This window comes from Emydura macquarii, unplaced genomic scaffold (assembly GCF_026122565.2).
Source record: "Emydura macquarii macquarii isolate MOO-44397 ecotype Brisbane River unplaced genomic scaffold, CSIRO-AGI_Emac_v2 contig_2977, whole genome shotgun sequence".
Taxonomy (NCBI): Eukaryota; Metazoa; Chordata; order Testudines; family Chelidae; genus Emydura; species Emydura macquarii.
In genome coordinates, this window is record NW_027133114.1 from 38,251 (window position 1) to 62,429 (window position 24,179).

General features: G+C 47.9%; 1 protein-coding gene, 1 non-coding gene and 1 pseudogene across 2 annotated transcripts; 1 reads left to right on the forward strand and 2 right to left on the reverse strand.

The window, feature by feature from the left end:
* Positions 1-351: 351 nt before the first annotated feature.
* On the reverse strand, positions 352-869 carry OR2K2 (olfactory receptor family 2 subfamily K member 2). Its single transcript, XM_067570007.1, is given in 2 exon segments — positions 352-623; positions 626-869. Coding segments are annotated over 2 exon segments (516 nt in total).
* An 8,048-nt stretch (positions 870-8,917) lies between these two features.
* LOC137167730 (5.8S ribosomal RNA) lies at positions 8,918-9,070 on the reverse strand. The gene has a single exon (XR_010924180.1). It is a non-coding gene; the product is annotated as a 5.8S ribosomal RNA (ribosomal RNA).
* Positions 9,071-10,366: 1,296 nt separating this feature from the next.
* LOC137167729 (5S ribosomal RNA) lies at positions 10,367-10,484 on the forward strand (annotated as a pseudogene).
* The last annotated feature ends 13,695 nt before the right edge of the window (positions 10,485-24,179 follow it).

Here is a 24,179-nt window from a genome sequence, read left to right on the forward strand (position 1 = left end):
CCATGGGGAAATGTATAATCATACGGCGTGAATCGGTGCTAAACGTGTAGAGAGACAGAGCTGTCCTCAGCCTCACTTTCCTGGGTGTTGTGTTACATGGACACAGCATGGGACCGTAAACACCCTGAATAACTCTCGGCAGCTTATCTACATATTTTCCACATTAGAACTGATACTTCCTATGGGAGTTTTCAACTTCATTTGAATGGGGCCTGATTGGTTAAATCACCAGGCAGCTTCAATAAACCTCAGTTTAAATTATTATCTTGGAATCTCTGTATGGTTTTTTGAAAGCCACATTTACGAATGGCTTTGCTCAGGGCTGCCTTGACCTCCCTGTTTCTCAGGCTGTTAGATGAAGGGGTTTACCAGGGGAATCAGGACCGTGTAGCAAAGAGAGAACACTATGTTCAGGTCTTGCAGGGCGTCACCTTTCAGTAGCAGGTAGACGATCATTATAGTACCATAGAAAACTGTCACCACAATGAGGTGAGAGGAGCAGGTGGAAAAGGCCTTTTGCCTTCCAGTGGTAGAAAGGATTCTCAGGATGGTGGTGATGATACACACGTAGGATGTCAGGGTTAGCAGGAATGGAGGCAGGGCGAATACACAGACTAGGAAGAAATCATCAGTATGACCAGGTGTGTGTCACTGCAGGAGAGTTCCAGCAGTGGGATGGGGTCACAATAGAAATGGTCGATTTCATTCGGGCCACAGAATATTAACTGTGATAGGAATAAGAAAAAAATGGTAACACCCAGACAACCATTTACCTAGGACCCAGCAGCCAATTGGAGATAAAACCTGGTGTTCATAATAGTTGAATAGCGCAGGGGTTTACATATCGCTAAATACCGATTGTAAGACATCGCTGCTAGAAGATGGCATTCGGTAGCTTTCATAATGGCACAGAAGAACAATTATGTGAAGCACCCACTGACTGAGATGGCTTTGTCCCCAGTCAGGAGACTGACCAGCATCCTGGGCAGGATGGTGGAGGCGAAGCAGGTCTCCAAGCTAGACAGGTTCCCCAGGAGGAAATACATGGGGTGTGAAGGTGCTGATCAGTCACAACGAGCACCACGATGAGGGAGTTTCTGGCCACGGTTGCGATGTAGATCACTAGGAACACCAGGAAGAGAAAAATTTGTAGGTTAGGGAATTTCCCAAATCCCAGGAGGATGAATTCCATGACAGTCGTTTGGTTTCTCCAATCTGTGTCTGCCATGGGCTGAGTCTAGGAACAAGACAAGGAACTGTGCAATTAAATCAGAAGAACATAGAGTTAAAAATTGATCAAGTCTTGTGAATTATTTCCAAAAATATGTTTAAACTCCCCTTCCTCTTCCTACCTCAGACTGAATTTTAAAGCTAAATGTTGACTTAAGAGCAAATGGCCAGGAGGTCCAACTCGAGAACAGATTATTTGTAACTATGCAGACCATCGTCTGCCACATCAGATCAATAACTACAGTAACAACAGTCCATTGCTCTGGTAGCTGAGTACTAAAAAGGTAGATCAGAGCATGTCTTTATCTGCTATCGTATCCCATCTGGTGACTTACAAGAGCTCAACGAGGATGTTAAATGCTGTATTTTGCTTCTGGCAGTGGCCAGAATCATGCCCTACCTCAGGAGTCAAAATCAATAAATACATCAACTGAAATCTTGCACTGAGATTTCCAGTGCAGTCTAGTGTCCTTAGGCACTGATCTTCTGTGAGAATTACAGTAGAACCTCAGTTACGAACACCGTAGGAATGGAGGTTGTTCGTAACTCTGAAATATTCCTAACTCTGAACAAAACCTTCTGTTTGCTCTTTCAAAAGTTTACAACTGAACGTTGATTAAGATAGCTTTGAAACTTGACTATGCAAAAGAAAAATGCAGCTTTTAACCATCTGAATTTTAACACAGTACTGTGCTGTATTTACTTTCTCTCTCTCTCGGCTGCTGCCTGATTGCATGCTGCCAGGTCCAAACGAGGTGTGAGACTAACCGGGCAGTTCGTAACTCTGTGTTGGTAACTCTGAAATGGAAAACAATCTAACTATATATCTTGGTGTGGTCAGCAATTCAGTGTCCTGTAGGAAAAGGAACAATTTTCACACCCCACCACAGATGCATTTATTTAATCAATTGTGAAGTGGAGTAAATTCTTCCTTAGTTCATGGGGTGGTGATGGTGATGTGCTGAGGGACTGGCAGCACCTTTTCTTTTTCTCGACATTCACTTTCTAGCAGTAATACAATGCAGCTCTTTGGAATGTGGATCTGGGGAAGTGACAGAACCAGGCTGACATTCAGTCCTTACCGGGGAGTGTCCCTCCCCACTCCATAACGACTGTGGGATGATAATACAGGCAGAAGACACTAGGTGGTAAAAGATGCTGTCCCTGAATGCAGAGTCTAGAACAAATTTGACGTGTGTCATCCGGGCTAGTAAGACTGTGTCTCCACTCGCCACCCGATTGGGACACCCTGAGCCAGACCCTCAGCTGGTATAAATCAAGGTAGCTCCCTTTGTGTGTCGGGGGCAGATCCCCAACTGAGAACCTGTCACAAGAGCTGTGTGTCAATCTGCATCTCTGTTAAATGGTGCTATGGACCCCGACTGGTGCTGATGGGGAAAGGTGTGGTTAAAAGAGTTAACATTGACCTGAAGAAGAGATCAGAGTGTCTCAAAAGCTTCTCTTGGAGACCCACAGAAGTTGTTCCAATAAAAGATATTACCTCACCTGCCTCGTCCTTCTGCTCCTCCCAAAGCACATTCATGCCCCTGTCTGGAAGGTGGGAGAGAAACGCTGTTGGGGAGTCGGTGCTCACCTGTCACCCCAGGGCAGCCCCAGCCTGAAGCGATGAGCTCCTACTTCTCCGGATTAGATGCCAGGAGCCAGGATCCAAAGCTGAGGTTCTTGTGTCTCCTCTTCCTGCAGCAGCTGAGTTTTCTTAGTGCAGAGACATGCAGTTATCTGAAGAGATGAGCAGGGACATTGATCTACCTTTGGAAAAGGGGCTGCCCTTCGATTTGCGTAAATGTTGCCTCTGGGTTAGTGTTTCATCCACACGCTTTTTAATACCCCCCCTCTTCAATTTTTCTCCCTCTTGGTTAATTTTGTATCTGCAAAGCTTTGTGGCTAACAAGCCCCAGTGGGACTTGCACTATGGGACTTGTGTATTTGCGTCTTTTTTTAAATCTAATAATCCTAGGTGAAAAATATTTGAGATTGTGATTAAACTCCAGTTTATATTTTGGAGTAATGCCTGTCCAAGGTGATGGCCTGTTATAATACAATTGCACCGTCCCTTCATTAATATTCAACAGATGCAGCCAGCTGGTGGGCATTTCTAATAAATAGCTCATCCTTTCAATCTTTTTCCACCCGTGGCCGTTTTACAGTGTAGCTTTGCCACAACTGCATTAACTACTGAAATCTTTTGTTCACTAGTCAGTATTTCTGAGTCCTGCACCAGTTCCTCTTCTCTTCTGCCATTTAGTGTCGATTTCTTTGAATCATTGAGTCATAGAAGATGAGGGTTGGAAGGGACCTCAGGAGGTCATCTAGTCCAAGCCCCTGCTCAAAGCAGGGCCAACCTCAACTAAATCATCCCAGCCAGGGCTTTATCAAGCTGCACCTTAAAAAACTCTAAGGATGGAGATTCCACCACCTCCCTAGGTAACACATTCCAGTGCTTCACCATCCTCCTAGTAAAAAACTTTTTCCTAATATCCAGTCTAGACCTCCCCCACTGCAACTTGAGACTGTTGCTCCTTGTTCTGTCACCTGCCACCACTGAAAACAGCCTAGCTCCATCCTCCCTGGAACCCCCTTTAAGGAGTTGAAGGCTGCTATCAAATCCCCCCTCATTCTTCTCTTCTGCAGACTAAACAAGCCCATTCCCCTCAATCTCTCCTCATAAGTCATGTGCTCCAGCCTCCAAATAATTTTCATTGCCTTCTGCTGGATTCTCTCCAATTTGTCCACATCACTCCTGTAATTGGTATCCAAACACTGGACACACTACTCCAGTTGTGGCCTCACTAGTGCAGAATAGAGGGGAATAATCACTTCCCTTGATCTGCTGGCAATGCTCCTACTAAATCAGTGTTATACTTGTAAAATAAAAGAACAGCAGGATCTTTTTCAGGGGACATGGTAATATGCTACATTTATTGTGAATACAGAAATTTAAAAGAAGGATATTTCACAGACATCCCACCAAATACTCTGCAGGTGGAGTATTATTACCAGCCTATGTGTTGCTTGTGTCAATCTACTGGCCAGGTAGACTGAGCTCAAAAGGGAGCCGGGCTTCTGTTGGTCGCGAACCGATGCTCCTGGATTTTTGCAGAACAAACCCAAGGTCTCCATGTTTTCACCCAATTTTTTAGAGGTCCGTCCCCATGCGGATCTTGCTGTGTTGTGCTGTTTTTGCATCCTGGTGTGATTGTCAAGCAGTTATCTGTGTTGCAAGCATGACTGCTTCCATTTTCTTTAACACTTTGTCTTGTTCCTGTCCTGGGGATGGATCCTCCCGTACTTTAGGATTATCTTTTATTTGCATTCTTCGGCCATCTGGGCTGTAAAGAGTTGTTAAAAAAATGTATCTTCACTCCCTTTCATTCCTGTGGAGATTTCGCACTGCTGCTTCTTCACTCCTTTTTCACACATACATGCCACATTCATTCTTTAACTAACTTCTACTTTAAAAGTATGCAAAGAGTAACACAAACTTGAAGCAAATTCAAAAGGTACATGGTACATTCTTAAAGGAAAGGAAAGATACAGTGGTGGAATTTACCAACAGAATGGGTTCCACTTACATCAGCTAACAAAATATACCAACAACAAATGCTTCTTTATCTCAACCAGGCACTTTACATTCAACAACAGGTCTCAGGATGAAAAGTTCCAGAGGGGTAGCCGTGTTAATCTGTATACAGCAAAAACAATGAGAGTCCTGTAGCACCTTAAAGACTAACAAATTTCTCCAGGCATAAGCTTTCATAGAATAGAATCATAGAATCATAGAATATTAGAGTTGGAAGGTACCTCAGGAGGTCATCTAGTAAAACCCCCTGCTCAAAGCAGGACTAACCTCAGCTAAATCATCCCAGCCAGTGCTTTGTCAAGCCAGGCCTTAAAAACCTCTAAGGATGGAGATTCCACCACCTCCCTAGGTAACCCATTCCAGTGCTTCACCACCCTCCTAGTGAAAAACTTTTTCCTAATGTCCAACCTAGACCTCCCCCCCTGTAACTTGAGACCGTTGCTCCTTGTTCTGTCATCTGCCACCACTGAGAACAGTCTAGTCCCAGACTCCCTGGAACCCCCTTTCAGGTAGTTAAAGTCTGCTATCAAATCCCCCCTCATTCTTCTCTTTTGCAGACTAAACAAGCCCAGTTCCCTTAGCCTCTCCTCATAATTCCTGTGCTCCAGCCCCCTCATCATTTTTGTTGCCCTCCGCTGGACTCTCTCCGACTTGTCTACATCCTTTTTGTAGTGGAGGGCCCAAAACTGGACACAATATTCTAAATGCGGCCTCACCAATGCCGAATAGAGGGGAATAATCACTTCCCGTGACCTGCTGGCAATGCCCCTCCTAATGCAGCCCAATATGCCATTAGCCTTCTTGACAACCAGGGCACACTGTTGACTCATATCCAGCTTTTTATCCACTGTTACCCCCAGGTCCTTTTCTGCAGAGCTGCTGCCTAGCTCGTCGGTCCCCAGTCTATAGCTGTGCATGGGATTCTTCCTTCCTAAGTGGAGGACTCTGCACTTTTCTTTGTTGAACCTCATTAGATTTCTTTTGGCCCAATCCTCCAGTTTGTTTAGATCCTTCTGTATCCTATCCATACCTTTCATGGGCTGCAACCCACTTCGTCAGATGCATGAAGTGGAAACCACAGATAGGACGTATATATATACAGCCAAGGGTGAGAAACAGAACAATGGGGAGAGCAAGTGCTAACAAAGTCCATTCAGTTAGGGTAGATGAGGCCTATTCACAACCGTTGATTAGGAGGTGAGAATGTGTGAACAGTGACAATTACTTCTTGTACTGAGATAACCATTCCAAGTCCCTATTCAGACCCAGTCTGATTGTGTCAAGTTTGCAGATGAGTTCCAGCTCTGCAATTTCTCTTTGAAGTCTGTTTTTGAAGTTTTTTTGTAGAAGTATGGCAACTTTGAAGTCAGCTACAGAGTGTCCTGGGAGGTTGAAGTGCTCTCCCACGAAAGCATATGCCTGCAGAAATTAAATTTGTTAGTCTTTAAAGTGCTACAGGACTCTCGTTGTTTTTGCTGTATACAGCCTAACACGGCTACCCCCTGGAACAATATCTATATTGTATTTCTAGGACAACAGAGACTTTGCATGAAAGCTTCTTCAACAGAAAACCCAATTTCCTTTTGTTATAATTTCAGCACAGAATATCTCACCACCCCCTCCTGGAAATTTAGGTGTAAGCCGACATGGGAACATTAATATTGCCCAATAATAGCACACTCACTCTGTTGCAATGGCACTTATTTCTGTTTCAAAGGGACACTTGCAGGACAGTAAAACGGAGGAAGTGGCAAAGCTGGAGATCCCCGGGCATATGTATTAAACATACTAGTGCTTTCAACTGGGGACAGTGGGTTGGAGCTCCCAGCCAAAGCCTGTTTCTCTGGACCCTGCCCAAGGACATGGAGAAGGTCAGTGGGATTAGAACTAGCTCTTCTGCTCTAGCGCTGGATCCACTGCTCCCCTCTGCTGCCAGCTGAAAACAGATGCTGTTGGCAGGGGAACAGAACATATACATAACCAGACGCAGCCCACTCCTAAGGAGCTCACAGTCCTAGCAGACAAGGCAGAGCAATGTAGGGAGGGGAAACAGAGGCACAGGGAGGGGAAGTGATTGGCCCAAGGTCACAGAGTAGGTCAGTGGCAGAGCCAAGTCTCCTGACTGCCAGGCACCCGCACACACATAAAGTTACAGCAGTAAATGATCCAGCACAGAGGCAGGTGAGCAATGCTACTAGCCCACGATGACACAGAGAGGGAAATGCAACTGGGTTTTGGTGTCATCAATCAATCCATCAGCAGGCAGCAGGCCGCCTGGGTGGTGTTGCAGTGCAATCATTACAGAGGAGCTCTCACACGGGTACCGAGTAACACTATGTCATATTTCTGCCGAAAGTGGATATCAGGCAGTGTTGGCATTTTAGTTTCGTGCCCAAGCTCAGAGCCTGTGGTTTGAAGCTGAATTAATGTAATCATTTCAACAGGAGCCCAGACATCTATGAAACTCTTATAATCATAGAATCATAGAAGATTAGTGTTGGACGGGACCTCAGGAGTTCATCTAGTCCAACCCCCTGCTCAAAGCAGGACTAACCTCAGCTATATCATCCCAGCCAGGGCTTTGTCAATCTGCAGCCTAAAAACCTCTAAAGATGGAGATTCCACCACCTCCCTAGGTAACCCATTTCAGTGCTTCACCACCCTCCCAGTCAAAAACGTTTTCCTAATATCCATCCTAGAACTCCCCCACTGCAACTTCAGACCATTGCTCCTTTTTCTGTCATCTGCCACCACTGAGAACAGTCTAGCTCCATCCTCCCTGGAACCCCAATTCAGGTAGTTAAAGTCTCCTATCAAATCCCCCCTCATTCTTCTCTTTTGTAGACTGAACAAGCCTAGTTCCCTCAGCCACTCCTCATAAGACATATGCTCCAGCCCCCTATTCATTTTTGTTGCCCTCCGCTGCACTCTCTCCAACTTCTCCACATCCTTTTTGTATTGGGGGGCCCAAAACTGGACACAATACTCCAAATGCAGCCTCACCAGTGTCGAATAGAGGGAAATAATGACTTCCCTCAACCTGCTGGCAATGCTCCTACGAATGCAGCCCAATATGCTATTAGCATTCTTAGCAACCAGGGCACACTGCTGACTCATATCCCCTCCAGGGACTTCCACGGCCCCGCCAACCGCAGGAGGGGTCCAGGGACCTTAGGGGACAGTCCCCGGCCGCTCCGTGCCCCCTCAGCTACCGGCCTCACACCGTCCATGGGCTGTGCCTCGATCAAAAGGACTTGGGCCCCCAAGAGTGGCACCAGGGAGTGGGTCTTCTGTACGCCACATTTCCCGCGCCCCACCGCGGGACGGGGATTCGGCGCTGGGCTCTTCCCTGTTCACTCGCCGTTACTGAGGGAATCCTGGTTAGTTTCTTTTCCTCCGCTGACTAATATGCTTAAATTCAGCGGGTCGCCACGTCTGATCTGAGGTCGCAGTCGGAGGAGGACCCGGGGTTGGGGGACGGTAGGCATCTGCTGTCCCCGCCCCTGGAAGCTCTTCGGCCCTGGAGGAGGCCCGATAGGAAGGAGAGGGGAGAATGGCTCAGTGGAGGAGAGAGTGTGCACAGGAACCTGGAGGCGAGGGTGGCGAGGATGATGCAGGGGCAGGAGGAGTCGTCGTCCAGGGGGAGGTTGAAACGGTGGGCAGAGGCGGTGGATGGAGAGTGGCGGGGGTCCAAAACCTGGGCGACCGTGCTCAAGACCCCCTTTTCTGCACTGACGCACGCGCGTGCCCCGCTCACTCCTTTTTTCCCCCTGGTTTTCTTCTCCCCCTTCCTGGTGTTTTTCGCGCCCCTTTGCTCTGATCCTGGGCGCTGTGCTGCCCGTGGCGCAGAAGGGGAGGGGACCAGGACCTCACGGGCAGCCTTGTGTCACCACAAACAGCCACGTGGGGCAGGCCTGTCTCTCCCTCGGCACACGGAAGCCAGCACCCACAGCTGACACCACTTTACCCCAACCCCAACTCAACGTCCCCTGGGATCTGCCCCTCCCCAGACATGCCCCCAGACATGCAAGAGGGAAGGGGCACGTCCCACCGCCGATGCAACCGCGGGGACGATTGACCTTCAAGCGACACTCAGACAGGTGTAGTCCTGGGAGGAACATGGGGCCGCAAGTGCGTTCGAAGTGTTGATGATCAATGTGTCCTGCAATTCACATTAATTCTCACAGCTAGCTGCGTTCTTCATCGACGCATGAGCTGAGTGATCCACCGCTAAGAGTTGTCACGAGGCTTTTTTGGGGGGGTGCCTTCTCCCCCACGCGGCCAAAGCCCGTGCCGGCGGGGGTGTTCCTTGTCCACACCGGTGGGGTCCCGGCCTGCTGTCCCTGCAAGAGGGACCGACCCGGGGGATCGGGGCAGGAGCAGGGAGAGGGGCCCGCAGGTCCCTCTGTTTCTCCCGCCACCACACCTCTCCGAAACCGGTCCTCCTGGGACGTCCTGCCCGGCCGGGGCACACCCCTCCTCGGTGCCCGCCCTTCTGACATAACAGTCACAAACGAGGTTTCACAGGACCAAGCTGGAGGGCAAGGCGCTCACCGGCTTGGGTCTGGGTCCAGGCGCTTGGCTCGGAGGGCCCAGGTGGCCGCGGCCGAGTGCTAACCGACACCCCGGGCCCCAGCCCTTTCGCCCACAACCCACACCGCCGCTAGTGTAGGCAGGGTGAGGGTTAGGGTTCTGGGTGGAGGGGGGAGAGGCAGACTCACCTTGCCCCCTTATCAGAGGTCAGGTACAATTCTCGGGTTGGTCCCCTAGGCCATCTCTGGTTCTCACCAAGTCCTGAAAAGCCTGTCCTCACAAATCTCCAGACACCTTTTGGAATGGGGACCATGGAAACGGCAGACCACACTTCAGCGGGACAAACTCGGAATTGCGTCCGAGCTTCTGGTTCTCCTCGGCGTGTAAAGACATTTTTGGCGACCCCTTCTGGACTTCCGTGAGAACGCGGGCCATCAGGTCAACCCATTCACTAGAACGGAGGGTTGACCTGATGGCTGGGAGAACTTAGACCTCTTCCAAGGCACTCACTGCGGTTGACCTGGTGGCTGGGGGGACTTAGACTTTTTCAGCTTGTTACCTGGGTTGACCTGGTGGCTGGGGCGACTTAGACTTTTTCTCCTTTTTCCTCCAGGTGGGCCTGGGGTAGTTAGACCCTTTCCAGTGGAGAACGCGATGCCGCCGGGGGTGGAGGCGTGGGGAGGGCGAAGGATCGGGCCCACCATCTATCCCACTCAGCACACTGCCCTCGGGCAGTGCTCCCCGTGGAATTTTCAAGGAGGCGGGCTCCCTGACCCATGGGAAGTTTTCATCTCATCCTGCTGTCCAGGGCCGGCCCTGGAGCCAGAATGCGGGATGTGGCAAGGGGCTTTGGGGTGGCCTGAGAAGCACACCGTATCAGGCCTTGGGCTCCTGGGAGTGCGACCGCATCGTGGAGGAGGGGAATGCGTTTTGAGTACAGGGTTGTGAATGCAGGACAGGGAGTCGGTCAGAGAGAGCGGGCGAGGAGGGAGGCAGCAGGTTGCCTATGGCCATACCAGACCGAACACCCCCGATCTCATCCGATCTCGGAAGGTAAACCATCCTGGGCCTGGCTAGTACTTGGATGGGTGACCGCCTGGGAATCCCAGTGCTGTAGGCATCTTTTCTCAATCTGAGAGAGAACTCCCGTTTTCTTCTCTCCATGCTACCATTTGGGCGGGATGCTGACTGGTACGGCGGGAGGTGGGAGGCGAAAAGCCCCCCGACCCACCCAATGAAGGGCCCTTTCTGTGCAGGGTCAGAGGGCATGGCCAGACCGGTGAGCCAGGCTGGGGGAGGTTCTGTAGCTCCCCACCATGGCTGTCCTCATAGATGACTCTCCTGGGGTGCTCTGTGCCCCTCTAACGCCCCCGCGACCAAGCTGCTGGATGGCACGAAGGCTCTGCAGATCCTGGATCCCACCCTGCCTCGGCACAGCGGTAAGTGGGTCCGCATCTCCTGGATGCGCTGTCCCGGTCATCCTCGCAGCCCCTGGATACCACCCTCTTATGGCCCAGAGGCGAGCGGGTGTGCAGCCCCACGCCTCTCCCCTCCAGGGATTTCCACGACCCCGCCGATAGCAAGAGGGGTCCAGGGCCTTTGGGGGGACAGTCCCCAGCTGCCCCAAGCCCCGTCGGACCTGAGGCTGGGCAGCAGCAAAGCCTCCAAGCCCCTCGAAACACCCTACTTTGAACGGGCCTGCCCCCCCTGCGAGCGGGTGTGCAGCCCCCCACCTCTCCCCTCCAGGGACTCCCATGGCCCCACCGAACGCAGGAGGGGTCCAGGGCCCTTAGGGGAACAGTCCCCCGCTGCTCCAAGCCCACTCAGGCCCGAGGCCGAGAGGCAGCATAGCCTGAAAGCCCCTCGAGGCAGCCTTTCCAGGCAGGGTCTGGCCTGCCTGAAAGCAGGTGTGAAGCCCCCTGTCTCTCCCCTCCAGGTCCTTCCACGGACACGCGGACCGCAGGAGGGGTCCAAGGACCTTAGGGGGACAGTCTCCGGCTGCTCCGAGCCCCCACGGACACGAAGCTGGGCGGTAGTAAAGCCTCAAAGCCCCTCCAGGCTGCCTTTCCTGGCCGGACCCGGCTTGCCTGCCAGTGGGTGTGAAGCCCCCCCGCCTCTCCCCTCCAGGGACTTCCACGGCCCCACCGACCGCAGGAGGGGTCCAGGTGTGAAGTCCCCCGCCTCTCCAGCTTCTTATCCACTGTAACCCCCAGGTTCTTTTCTGCAGAACTTCAGCCTAGCCTGTCGGTCCTCAGTCTGTAGCTGTGCATGGACACGTCCCTCGCAATGTGCCTATGTTCCCCATCTGTCACATGGGGATAATGGAACTGTCCTGCCTCATAGGGAGGAAGGGGAGATGCATACACTAAAGACTGAGGGGCGAGACTGGAGCTGGTTGGGAAGTGGTTGTTCTTCACTTCCTTGTGGCAAATTTTGACTTTTTTTTTTAATGAACTTTCTAAAACAGGAACATTTCCATTTGAAAACTGTCAAAAATATAAAATGCATTAAAAGATCAATTTTCAGCCAAAAAAGTTTGGGGTGCAGGTTTCCATAATTTTTTTTTTAATTTTCAATTAAAATTTGAACATTTAAAAGAAGACATTCCGTGGAGATTTTTATTTCATTTATGCTGCAATTTTCTGTTGGAAAAAGTTTTGATGAAACGTTTCTGTCATGGCAGCCATAGGTAAAACAGTGACTAAGGACACTTCTTCTTGTGCCTTGCTCTGCTGGATAGGTCACGGTCCCTTGCAGATATAAACTAGTGTAAATGGTGGATTCTCTGTCACATGAAGTCTTTTGATCATGATTTGAAAGCTTTTGTGACTCATCCAGAGGCGACAGGTCTATTACCGGAGTGGGTGTGTGAGGTTCTGTGGCCTACAACGTACAGTAAATCAGACTAGCGGATCATGATGGTCCCTTCTGACCTTAAAGTTTTTGAGTCGGTGAGTTTAGGAGACCAGCTCGAGAATTAAGTTATGATAGTTCCCTCCCTTAGTGGGGATCATGAGGCTTATTTCATTATCGAATGAAATTCATTCCTGGGCAGTTTCCAAAGCAGAGGGGATTTACAGAGGTGCTTAAAAGATATTGATGCCTGTAGAAGATCCCCTGTAGTGTACAGCGCCGGTGGCTCTCCCTCATTGTCAACCTCCAAGGGTGGCCACACCTCCCGGTGCCTACGCCCTTTGGGAAGTCCAAATTGAAGGGGCCACCTCCGGCCTTCAGTAGGACAAGCCTTGGTTTCAGGTCACTCCTTAGTGTACTTGTCTGTAGCCCTCACCGGACGAGCAAACAATATACAGCCTTGCCCTCAGCCAGGGACCGACAGGCAGCGGGAAACAGCCTTCAGCCCTCAGCAGGGACCGACCCTCTGGCAGGGCAGGCCGGCGGGAAAAGCAGTCTCTAGCTCAGAGGGGTGAGGAAGCAATCTCAGTCCTACCCCTCAGCAGGGCAATGAGGAACAAGTCCCCCAGACGGGTGAGGAAACAGTCATAGGCCTAGCCCTCCAGCAGGTGCGGCCATAGGCTCAGGCACCAAGGGAGATGCTCCTTCTCCCTTGGCCACTGGGCTCTGACTGAGCGGGCAGGCCTGGCTTTTATAGGTCTAGCCGCGCCTACCTGCTTCCGGTCAGGTGTTGTACTCCCAGGTTCCAACCCCCAGGGGGGTTTGCCTTTCCCTCGTTGTCAATCTCCGAGGGAGGCCACACCTCCCGGCTACAATGCCCAACTGTCATGGAAATATAATGGTATTTTGGTACCAAACTCCCTTTAATTCCTTGGAGAACTAGGTTATGTCCTCAGGTCTGCCATTGGCCATGGGTGTGAGTTTAAACAAGCTACACAACCTCTGTGCAGCTCAGTTCCCCTGTCACTTAACACTCGTGGTGACAGGGATTTTTCACAGTCAAAGAGAGTTAGACACCCAAATCCCAGTGAAAGTTTCTTCAGAAACATTCTATTCTTATGGAACAGTTTCCATTTCTTTCCTTGAAAATCCCATTCGTGATCATGAGTGTTACGGGTGGCTCCTTAATAGGTGTCAATTGTTACAGCTCCATTTGAAAGTGATGGAAGATAAGTAGCAGCCCCGTCATTGTTAAGGAATCTGCGTATAATACTTCAATGTACGCACTCAGTGAGAAGAAACGGATCATGTTAAAAATGTCTCCAGTCAACCAGCGCCAAGTTCAAACGCCGAGTACTTCCTCTAACCGCTGGGCTGGCAGTGAAAAGGTCTTTTCCCCCAACCACGCTGATATTTTTGGCCAGCATGCCTGCTGGACTGGGTCCTGTGGGGATATTAAGTCTTATTTCATTATCAGATGAAATTCATCCAAAGTAGAGTGGGATTTTCAGAAGAACCTAAAGGCAATTGATGTCCAACTCTCATTGAAATTTAATGGTACTTTGATACCAAGCTCCCTTTAATGCCTTTGAAACTCTCATCCTAAATTAGGACATGTGAGTTTTGTTCTCAGGTCTGCCACTGGCCGCGGGTGTGAGTTTAAACAAGCTACACAACCTCTATGCATCTCAGTTCCCCTGTCACCTCAGAATCATGTCGGCTGGGATTTTTAAGGCCTGGTCAACACTTGCTGTGAAATTCGGCAGCAGTTGATGGGAGATACACAAGGTATGTAGGGTAGCTTCCATATCTCCCAACGCCTTCCTAAATTCTAATGAGCACGGCGTCCCCACTATACTGCACCGACAGGAAATGCCCTCCCATTGACGCAGCATTACTCTGTTTCTGGGGTTGGATTTATTCAGTTGATTTCTGGATCAATTCATTGAGTGAGGTCTCCACTTCCACTCAATCAATCCCAAAGAATTGATCCAGTGGCACCGAATTTGCTGCCGTCAGTGAAGACATACCCTAAGAGTCCAAGGGAATTAGGCACCCAGATCCCACTGAGTTTTCAGTAAGAACTGAATATTTCTGGAGACACTTTTCCCTGAAAAACATATTTGCAATCGTGCATCTTAGGGGCGGACCCTCAGTGGGTGTAAATTGTTAAAGCTCCATTTGAAGGTGTTGGAGCGATGGCTGTTTACTAAAGCTGAGGATATGCCCCGTCATTGTTAACGAACCGGAGTACAATAGTTCATTTAATGCGCTCAAAAACAGATCTTAAAAACTTATCCCGTCAAACCAGCTCCAAGTTCGGACACCCAAAGCTTACCCTAGCTGCTGCGTTGGCATTGAAGAGGCAGTTCCCCCAACCACCTGGCTATTTTTGGTGAGTATACCGACTGGATTGGGCCCTGCAGGAGAGCTAGGTGGTGGAACGCCTATCTTCCCCCAGTTCGTCCATCACGGGGCAGCCGTGCTCACACCCAGAGGCAGACACACGGGCACCTGGGGAACTTTTCCTGCAGAAACCTAAGTGTGGAGTGAGTTTAGGCACGTACAGGGCTAGAGAGCAGCTGAGTAGGGGTTTTGTGAATCTCAGTGAGGCCTGATTCTGGGATTTAAGTCAGCTAAGCACAGCAGAATATTTAGAAGAGACTGAAACTGTTTTAGAAATGAAAAAAAAAAATTACATGTGTAAATGCCTGCTAGGAGAGGAGGATGATTAGGGGTGGAAGAGGTGTTGGAAACAGTGGGAGAAGGGTTTGGGGGGCAGTGAGAGGAGGGGTGATTACAGGGAGTGGATAAATGAGGTGGATTGGATACACTGGGAAGGGGAACGTAAGGGTGAAGGACAGGAAAATAGGGGCAAGACAGGAATGCCTGACAAACCCACATTCCCCTCCCATGTGTGTGCCAATATCTGGAGACCAGCCCATCTTCGTGTTGGGATTCACTTCAAGACCTTTTCCAGCTGGCTTATCCAGACACCTTGTCCCGTTCTGGGCAAACACTGCATCCAGTTCTCTGGGACCCAAAAAACTCAGCTCAGCTCCAGATTTCATCACTCACAATCTTTTATTTGGTACATAGCAACACCACACCGGGATTATCAGACTCTAACACAGGGGCGATTGATGCAGGGTATATTGCAGCTCCAGAGTTACACAGAAACCCTCTCCCTTCATGTATATTTAATCATCTCAATGAATTTACTATACACTACATCACATATTTTTGCCTTGCTCTGTAGGAACCAATCCCTGTGCTGCCTTCTCTGTCTGTACATTATCCTGACTCAATGTTCTCCTTACCTCATGTCCACTTTCCTAATTTATCTAGTCCATTGCTATTCTTGTTCATAGTAAATGGTTGCCTGGGTGTTCTCCCTCTTATCTTAGCTGGCTCAGACATTTTGTATTCTTAGCCTACTGACCTATCTTATTTAGCACCAACTTTCTGTTTTCAACCTAGTGATCTGTTTACCTTGCTAATTCTATCTTTCAAGAAATGAGGCCTCTCTCCAATAGTTCATTACTCATGTCAGACCAAGCCTCAATTGACTCAGATCTGCTTCGGGACCCCACACCTCTCGGAGGGATTATTTCAGGCTGCACTGATCGCCCTGAAGTGTTCTCACTCAGCTGAGATTAGCTCATTGAGATGAATAGGCCACTTCACTGAGCCTCCTATGCTGCAGATGGGGGTCCAGCTTTTCTCTTTTGGGGTTAAAAAACCTGTCCAAGCAGTGCCCAGTATAATATTTTCATAAAATTCTGGAGGTTCTTAAAAGATAAAAAACCATCCATGCTATCTACAGCTGTCACAGTGGTCCAGTGACATAGCTTCTCTTTTGGTTAAAAAACCTAGGAAAATAAACAGCAAAAAACTTTGTTAAGTTGATCCAGTGACAGCTTGTGAACATCCAGAACAAAACTCAAGCTTCTAAACCCAGGAAATACAAACCTTTTAACTCTGCCCACTTTGAGCGATGCCTCACTACATTCACAAACGCTCACATTGTGCCTTTTGACTGTCATGGATGGGGCTACCTGTACTTGCTCTATGCTCAAACACAGCCTGCTCCCCCGGCAGAATCCCACACTTGGAACATTTCACAACCGCTTCATACCCTTTTACAGCCTCTTCCCACACAGTTTTTGTACATATATTTATGATAGACATATAGATTCTTACCTAATTTACATTTGTGTAAATCTAGAGTAGCTCCATTGACTTCAGTGAACTCAGTTTGCATATATTACCAGTGTAAGCCCAGTATTTTACATAAAGAGAGAGCACATCAAATCTCTATGGAAACAATAAAGCAATCAGTTGATTATATCTGTATAGACATAATGAATAAAGCCATAGTCTTGGGAGAAATCTGGAAATTTTATGGTCACCCTGTCAGTTTTCTCAGGGCATCTTTGATCTCCTTGTTTCTCATGCTGTAGATGATGGGATTCATCACTGGAGGCACCACGGAATAGAGAACAGCCACCACGAGATCCAGCCCTGTCGTTGAGATGGAGGTGGGCTTCACGTAGGCAAAGACGCCAGGACAAATAAACAAGGAGACAACAATGAGGTGAGGGAAGCAGGTGGAGAAGGCTTTATGCTGGTCCCTGCTCAGTGGGGATTCTAAGCACTGTAGTGAAGATCTGAGTATACGACACTATTATCAATAAAAAGCAGCTTAAAAACAAGCACACATCGAAAACAATAACCCCAATTTCAGTGAGGTATGAGTCAGAGCAGGCAAGTTTGAGGAGCTGCGGGATTTCACAAAAGAACTGATCCACCGTGTTATTTCCACAGAAGGTTAACGCAAACGTGTTCCCTGGTGTGCAGTACAGAATGGAGAACACCACTGATCCAAGCACCGGCAGCCATCTGGACACAAGCTCTTCCATTCATCACCCTCTCATAGTGCAGTGGTTGGCAGATGGCGACGAACCGGTCGTACGCCATGATGGTGAGGAAAGCAAAGTCTACTCCAGTGAAGAAAATGAAGAGAAAGACTTGGGCAACACACCCAGTATAAGAAATTGTCCTGGTGTTCAATAGGGAATTGACCATAGACTTGGGGACAGTGACGGAGATGGAGCCAAGGTCTAGGATGGACAAATTCATCAGGAAGAAGTACATGGGGGTGTGAAGGTGGTGGCTGAGGGTTACAGTAATGATAACAAGGAGATTCCCTGCCAGGGCAACTAAGAAAATCCCTAGAAACACCACAAAGTGCAAAAGCTGCAGCTCTCGCACGTCAGAGAATCCCAAGAGAAGGAACTCAGTTCTGGTGGTTCAATTGGTCATGTCCCTCCTTGGTACATAGTGTGCTGCCTGTGGAGGGGAGGACAAGGGTAATGGCCAGAATCAGAATCATCTCTGACAATCAAATTCCTAGGCAGGTGCATTTTAAATGGCATAGCTCCCTTAGAATCAATGGATGGTGTCAGATCCACCTTCCTACAATCTCATCCAAGATGTGACGTGATAGAAAGCAGAGTAAAAATGGACCAAATTACAAGTGCAAACCCAACAGTTGTAGCTAGGATGATCATAAATGGTGCAGGCACTTATTTTCTCCAGAAGATGTCTCCCTAGATTTATAGATATTCGGATCATGTGATCATCTAGACTGATCCTGTATAGACATGCCATAGAACTTCCCCAGAATAATTCCTAGAGTTGATCTTCCAGAAAAATCATCCAATCTTGATTTTCAAATGGTCATTGAAGGAGAATCCACCACAACCTTTGATGTTTTTTTCCAGTGCTTAATTATTCTCACTGTTAAAAATTTACACCTTATTTCATTCTGAATTTGTCCAGCTTCAACTTCCTGCCATATCACACTATATCTTTCTCTGCTAGAGTGAAGAGTTCTTTTGTTAAAAATGTGTTTACAGGTAGGTAATTATACACTTTTGTCACATCACATCTTAACCTGCTCTTTCTGAAGCTAAATAGATTGAGATCCTGGAGTCGATTACTGGAAGTAGGTTTTCTAATCTTTTAATCATTTTTGGGCTCTCTCCAGTTAATCAACATCCTTCTGAATTTGAGCACTAGAACTGGACACAGTGTTCCAGAAATACACAGAAAGAATAGCCTCTCTGCTTGTATTCAGGATTCCCCCATTTATGCATCCCAAGATCTTAAACATTAACTCTTTTGGCCACAGCATCACACAGTTCATGTTCAACTCATTATCCATCACCACCCACAAATCTTTTTCAGAGTCCCTGCTATCCCAGGAGAGAGTCTCCCATCCTGTAAGTGTAATCTATATTCTTTGTTCCCGGATGTATACATTCACATTTAGCTGTATTAAAATACATACTCTTTGTTTGCACCCAGTTCAGCAAGTGATCTAGATGGCTCTGAATCAGTGCCCTGTCCTCTTCATTCTTTCACCACTCCCCCAACTTTTGTGTCATCTGCAAACTGGAAGTTATGAGCTCCTCCAGGTCATTGATAGAAATGTAAAATAGCTGAGACTTTCTATGAAAAATTGCTTTATGGCCAACCCAGCTTTGGAAGGAAGTGTCAGATTAAATTGTTCAGAATTCAACACTTTTTTGGTGGAAAATGTTTGTTTCTCATTCCCCACTCCCCCCCCCAAAAAAAACAAAAACAAAAAACAAAAACAAAAACAAAAAAAACAACATTGGGGATTTTGAAATGAATATAATGTCAACATTTTCTGCTAAAAAAAGAAATTCTGGCAGGCTGTAGATATTTGATTGAATTGAGAGAAAAGGTACGAAAAAGTTCCAGTGGAAATTCATATTTCTGTTCTTTAATGTGCCTTGTATATTAATACAGTAAATATTTAATTGAAAGAGCAAACTTACTGTGTTGGTCTTTGTGATTTTTTTCCCAGTTTGTGATGCATTTGATCCTTCCTTCAGCACTACGAATTATTGGTCATCTATTATCAATTATCTATCTATCTATCTATCTATCATTGTATTATTCAGCAACTGTTTCCATGTCCCTTTGATGGATTTCCTGAGTTGCTGGGTCCCTTGCATTAGCAGACAACGATCCACTCTACAGATAGGACCTGGGACCCAGGATGGAAATGCCTCTCCCAGCTCAAGAGTGATCCTGGCTTGTGCAGGTAACAGACACAGTCACAGCCTAGGATACACCTGCTCTCCAGGGCTGTGAGTCCAGCTCTGATCTCACCTCCGGAGCAAGTTACCCTGACATGTAGTGCTGCAGTCTGCCCTAGATGATGCTAACCCCACAGAGGGGAAACAGCACCTGCCCTGATCAACATGATGGCAGCATTCCTGGAAGGACGCTTGGTTAAAAAAGACCAGGATGGAGACCCAAAGGGTGTCCCAAGGTGTTTGCAGAATGAAGCATATATTTATAGCACAGACAGACATGTGACCGACAATAGCTAAAAGTCTAGTGCAAACAAGCTCAGCCGGCCTGGAATAAACTGTTCCTTCTACAATGTCTATAATCACCTCTGGGGGAGCAGGAATGTTTTTCTCCTCCACTGCATCAGCAGCTCTTGGGATGCAGCCACCAGAGGAACCCATAGCTCAGGCTCCCCAGTTCAACTACAACTGCTGGAAGCTGGTCACTAAGGCTTACCATCAGAGGAAGACACACAGGCACCCAGGGGAATTTTACTGCAGAAACCTAAGTGTGGAGTGAGTTTAAGCGCGTACAGGATTTGGCAGCAGCTGAGCAGGGTGTTTTTGGAATCTCAGTGGGGCCTGATTCTGGGATTTTGGCACCACAAGTAGCAGCGAAGGCCCTGTGTGAATCTTTCCTCCCCCCCCCCCCACTGTTCTCAGTGAAATTAATGGGAACTGGGCATCCCAGTTTCCTAGCCAGCTTTGAAAATCCCAGTCCCAGTGACTTAAAAAGCAGTGATGGCACGTGCAGTGTCAATACACCCTCTCTCCATGCCAAGGGCGATCTCTGTCTCTCTATTCCACCCATCAGCATCGTGATGATTCCAGCTCATCCGTGTGACACGCACAGCCCCCATCATCCCAGGTGTTGGAGAAGGCCAGGGAGAACAGCTGAACAACTCCCACCTCTATCAGAAAGTGGCACTAGCAAGTCTGCAGTCCTCAGTGAGGCAAACCAGCCCTGGAGTGAGACGGCAAAACCCCACTGAAGCAAATGTCTCCAAACCATTTGACGTGAGGGCTGGAAATAAGATGCAAATGTTTAACAATTAGGGCAACTAATCACTAGAACCATTAACCAAGGGTCGTGAGGGATTCTCCATCACTGGAAATTTTTATATCAAGATTGGATTTTGTGTGGTTTTTTGTTTTTTGATATCTGTCCATTGTAACCCCTAGGCCCTTTACTGCAGAACTTCAGCTTAGCCAGTCGGTTACCTAGGGAGGTGGTGGAATCTCCATCTTTAGAGGTTTTTAAGCTGAGGCTTGACAAAGCCCTGGCTGGGATGATATAGCTGAGGTTAGTCCTGCTTTGAGCAGGGGGTTGGACTAGATGACCTCCTGAGGTCCCTTCCAATTCTATGATTCTATGATTCTATTTCTTTTGGCCCAAACCTCCAGTTTGTTTAGGTCCTTCTGTATCCTATCCCTACTTTCCAGGGTATCTACCACTCTCCCTAGCTTAGTGTCATCTGCCAACTTGCTGAGGGTGCGATCTACCCCATCCTCCAGATCATTAATGAAGATGTTGAACAAAACCGGCCCCAGGACCGACCCCTGGGGCACTCCGCTTGATACCGTCTGCCAACTAGATATCGAGCCATTGGTCACTACCCATTGATCCCGATGATCTAGCCAGCTCTCAATCCATTTTATAGTCCATTCATCCAACCCATACTTCTGTAACTTCCTGGCAAGAATACTGTGGGAAACTGTATCAAAAGCTTTGCTAAAGTCAAGGTATACCACGTCCACCGCTTTCCCCACATCCACAGAGCCAGTCACCTCTTCATAGAAAGCAGTCATGTTGGTCAGGCATGACTTTCCCTTTGTGAATCCATGCTGACTGTTCTTGATCACCTTCCTTTCTTTCAAGTGCCTCAGACTGGATTCCTTAAGGACCTGCTCCATGATTTTTCTGGGGACTGAGGTGAGGCTGACTAGGCTGTAGTTCCCTGGATACCTCTTCTTCCCTGTTTTGAAGATGGGCACTATACTAGTCTTTTTCCAATCGCCCAGGACCTCCCCCAGTCACCAGGAGTTTTCAAAGATAATGGCCAATGGCTCTGCAATCACATCAGCCAACTCCTTCAGCACCCTCAGATGCATTGCATCCGGCCCCATGGACTTGTGCATGTTCAGCCTGTCACGCTGTCTGGATGAGGGGGGCCTTGGAGTGTATTCAGGAGCTCCGTTTGCTCCCTTCTACACCAGTCTTGCATTGGGGGTGTCATGCTGGTTAGACTGGGGGAGCATTTAACACATGGGTTAACATCAATATGTCAAAATCATGATAATTCATGTGAGATATGGCATGTCAGGTACTGTTAGAAAGGTTATAAGATGCTAAGTCAGATGATAATACTTATGTTCATGTGTAATATGTGAAATGGAAGTTATAGATGTATTGGAGATATCTGTATTTCAAATTGTTCTACCTGGGCAACAACCCAGAAAGGAAGGCTGCAGAACAATGGCCTGCGTAATGGCCCATTAAGGCATTCCCAGGTGCAAGGGGCCCTGAGGGAGAAGCCAGCATCACCACTGAGTCACCAGAACCTGCTGACGTGACTCTGGACTCCATTGCAGGCAGCCTACCTGATGAAGCATCAGAACTGTCCCATGTGGCTATGGACCCCAGGCACACCGGAGGAGTCACCAGGGTTGGCCCATGTGACTATGGACTCCATTTTGGGTCTTGTGACTGCCCACAGGCCGCATGGCTGGAGGAGGGGTTTATAAGACCAAGTCAGAGAAACCATTTTGTCTTTGCTCCTGTCCAGCTACAGACATACACCTATCTCTGGACCAATTCATCTTGCAACTGAACCGAAGGACTTAGACCCATCCAGGTACTGGATGTGAACTAGAGGGAACTACACAAGTCTGCAACTCCACATTTCTTCCAGAAACCTGATGTAAATGGACTTTTAATCATTTGTATATCTGTGATTTACTTTAACCCTTTAACATTTCTCTCGTGGTTTATTTCTTTCTTTTTACAATAAACCTTTAGTTTAGATACTAAAGGATTGGCTGCCAGCGTGATATTTTAGGTAAGATCCAAATTTATATTGATCTGGTGCTGTGGCTGACCCCTTGGGGTCAGAGGGAACCTTTTTAGCAAAGAGCAGAGAGTTTGAATAACTGATCTCTTTACTATACCTAGTGCTGATTTGGGAGCCAGGAACTGGAATGCAGTAAAGGGGGCTGTGGGCATTTGTGGACTGGCTTCTTGATATCCAGTGTGGGGTAATCAGAAGCAGTTCGTGGCTGGTTGGGAAGCTGGGCTTCAGTGTCACCCACCAGCGTGGGGAGAATCTGTTCTCCTTTTGCAGCCTGCCCTGACCTTGGCATTATCAGTTGGCAGCCCTGGGCACGGGTCGTATCACACATGTCTTTTAGAAAAACATCAATCTTGATATTAAAATTGTCCTCGATGGAGACTCCATAAAAGCACCGGAACAATTTACCAAGGATCAAATGACTCTCTTTATTGAAAATGTATGCAATATATCCAGTCTGAATTTGTCTACCTTCAACTTCCAGCTATTGGATCATGTTAGACCATTCTCTGGTAGGCTGAAGAGCCCATTATTAAGTATTTGTTCCCCATATAGATACTTACAGGCAGTAATCAAGTTACCCCTTGACCTGCTTTTTGATAAGGTAAATAGCTCGAACTCTTTAAGTCTATCACTATAACACACTTTTTCTAATCCTTCAATTATTCGCATGGTTCTTCTCTTAATCTTCTCCAATTTAGCAGCACCCTTCTTGAACTGTGAACCTCAGAACTGGATAGAGTATACCATCAGCAGTTGCATCAGTGCCAAATCTAGAGGTAAAAGAACCTTTCTGCTCATACTCGAGATTCCTCCTCTATGCACTAGGATTACATTAGTTCTTTTGGCCACAGCGTCTCACTGTGAGCTTAGGTTCAGCTGTTTTTCCACCACGACTGCCCAATCTTTTTCAGAGTCATTGCTTCCCAGGATACAGTCCCCCAACCCATAAGAATAGGCTAGATTCTTTGCTCCCAGATTTACATGCTTACATTTTGCCGTATTAAAATACACATTGTTTGCTTGACCCGCCCTTACCAAGAGATCCAGACTGGTAAGGAGGTCGGTGGGGGTTATTCAGGTTTAGGGGGATTAGGTTTAGGATGGAGGAAGTCAATGGAGTTTTCCAGGGCTAATGAGGAGGACATGGGTGTTTTCCTAGGAGTAGGGAAAAGCTCAAAGGAATTATACTCTTATTGAGGTTGGGCTGAGGGCAGTTAGGTTATGCTGGGGGTCAGGTTATGCATGAAATCAATAAAATGACCCAGGCTTTGGGGTGAGGCAAGTGAATATATTTATGCCAGGGTTAGTGTTAGAGCTGGTAGGAAGTTAGAGAAATGACTTAATCTCTCTGGGGTCAGTTCCCCACCTGAGGCATTGTGGTACAAATCACTATTTTCTCCCACCCATTTCTCCTGTAAGCTCTTTGGGGCAGGGTCTGTCTCTCACCGGTGTGGGTGCAGTGCCCATTACCCTCTAATGGCCTTCTATCAAAAAATAATAATAATATTTTGTGATTGTCATCAACTCTTATGAAGTGAAGTTTGTCTATAAATAAAAAAAGAAAAGGAACTCGAGGCAGATAATGTGAGCCATGCTGCTTGTCCTTTTCTCTGAAGGACAGTCCACATTGTCACAGCATCCTGGCATTGAAAACAGACCTGACTGAGGGAGGAGCGCCCCTCCTGAGTTGCTTGCACCACTCCCTGCACTGCAGCTCCCCTT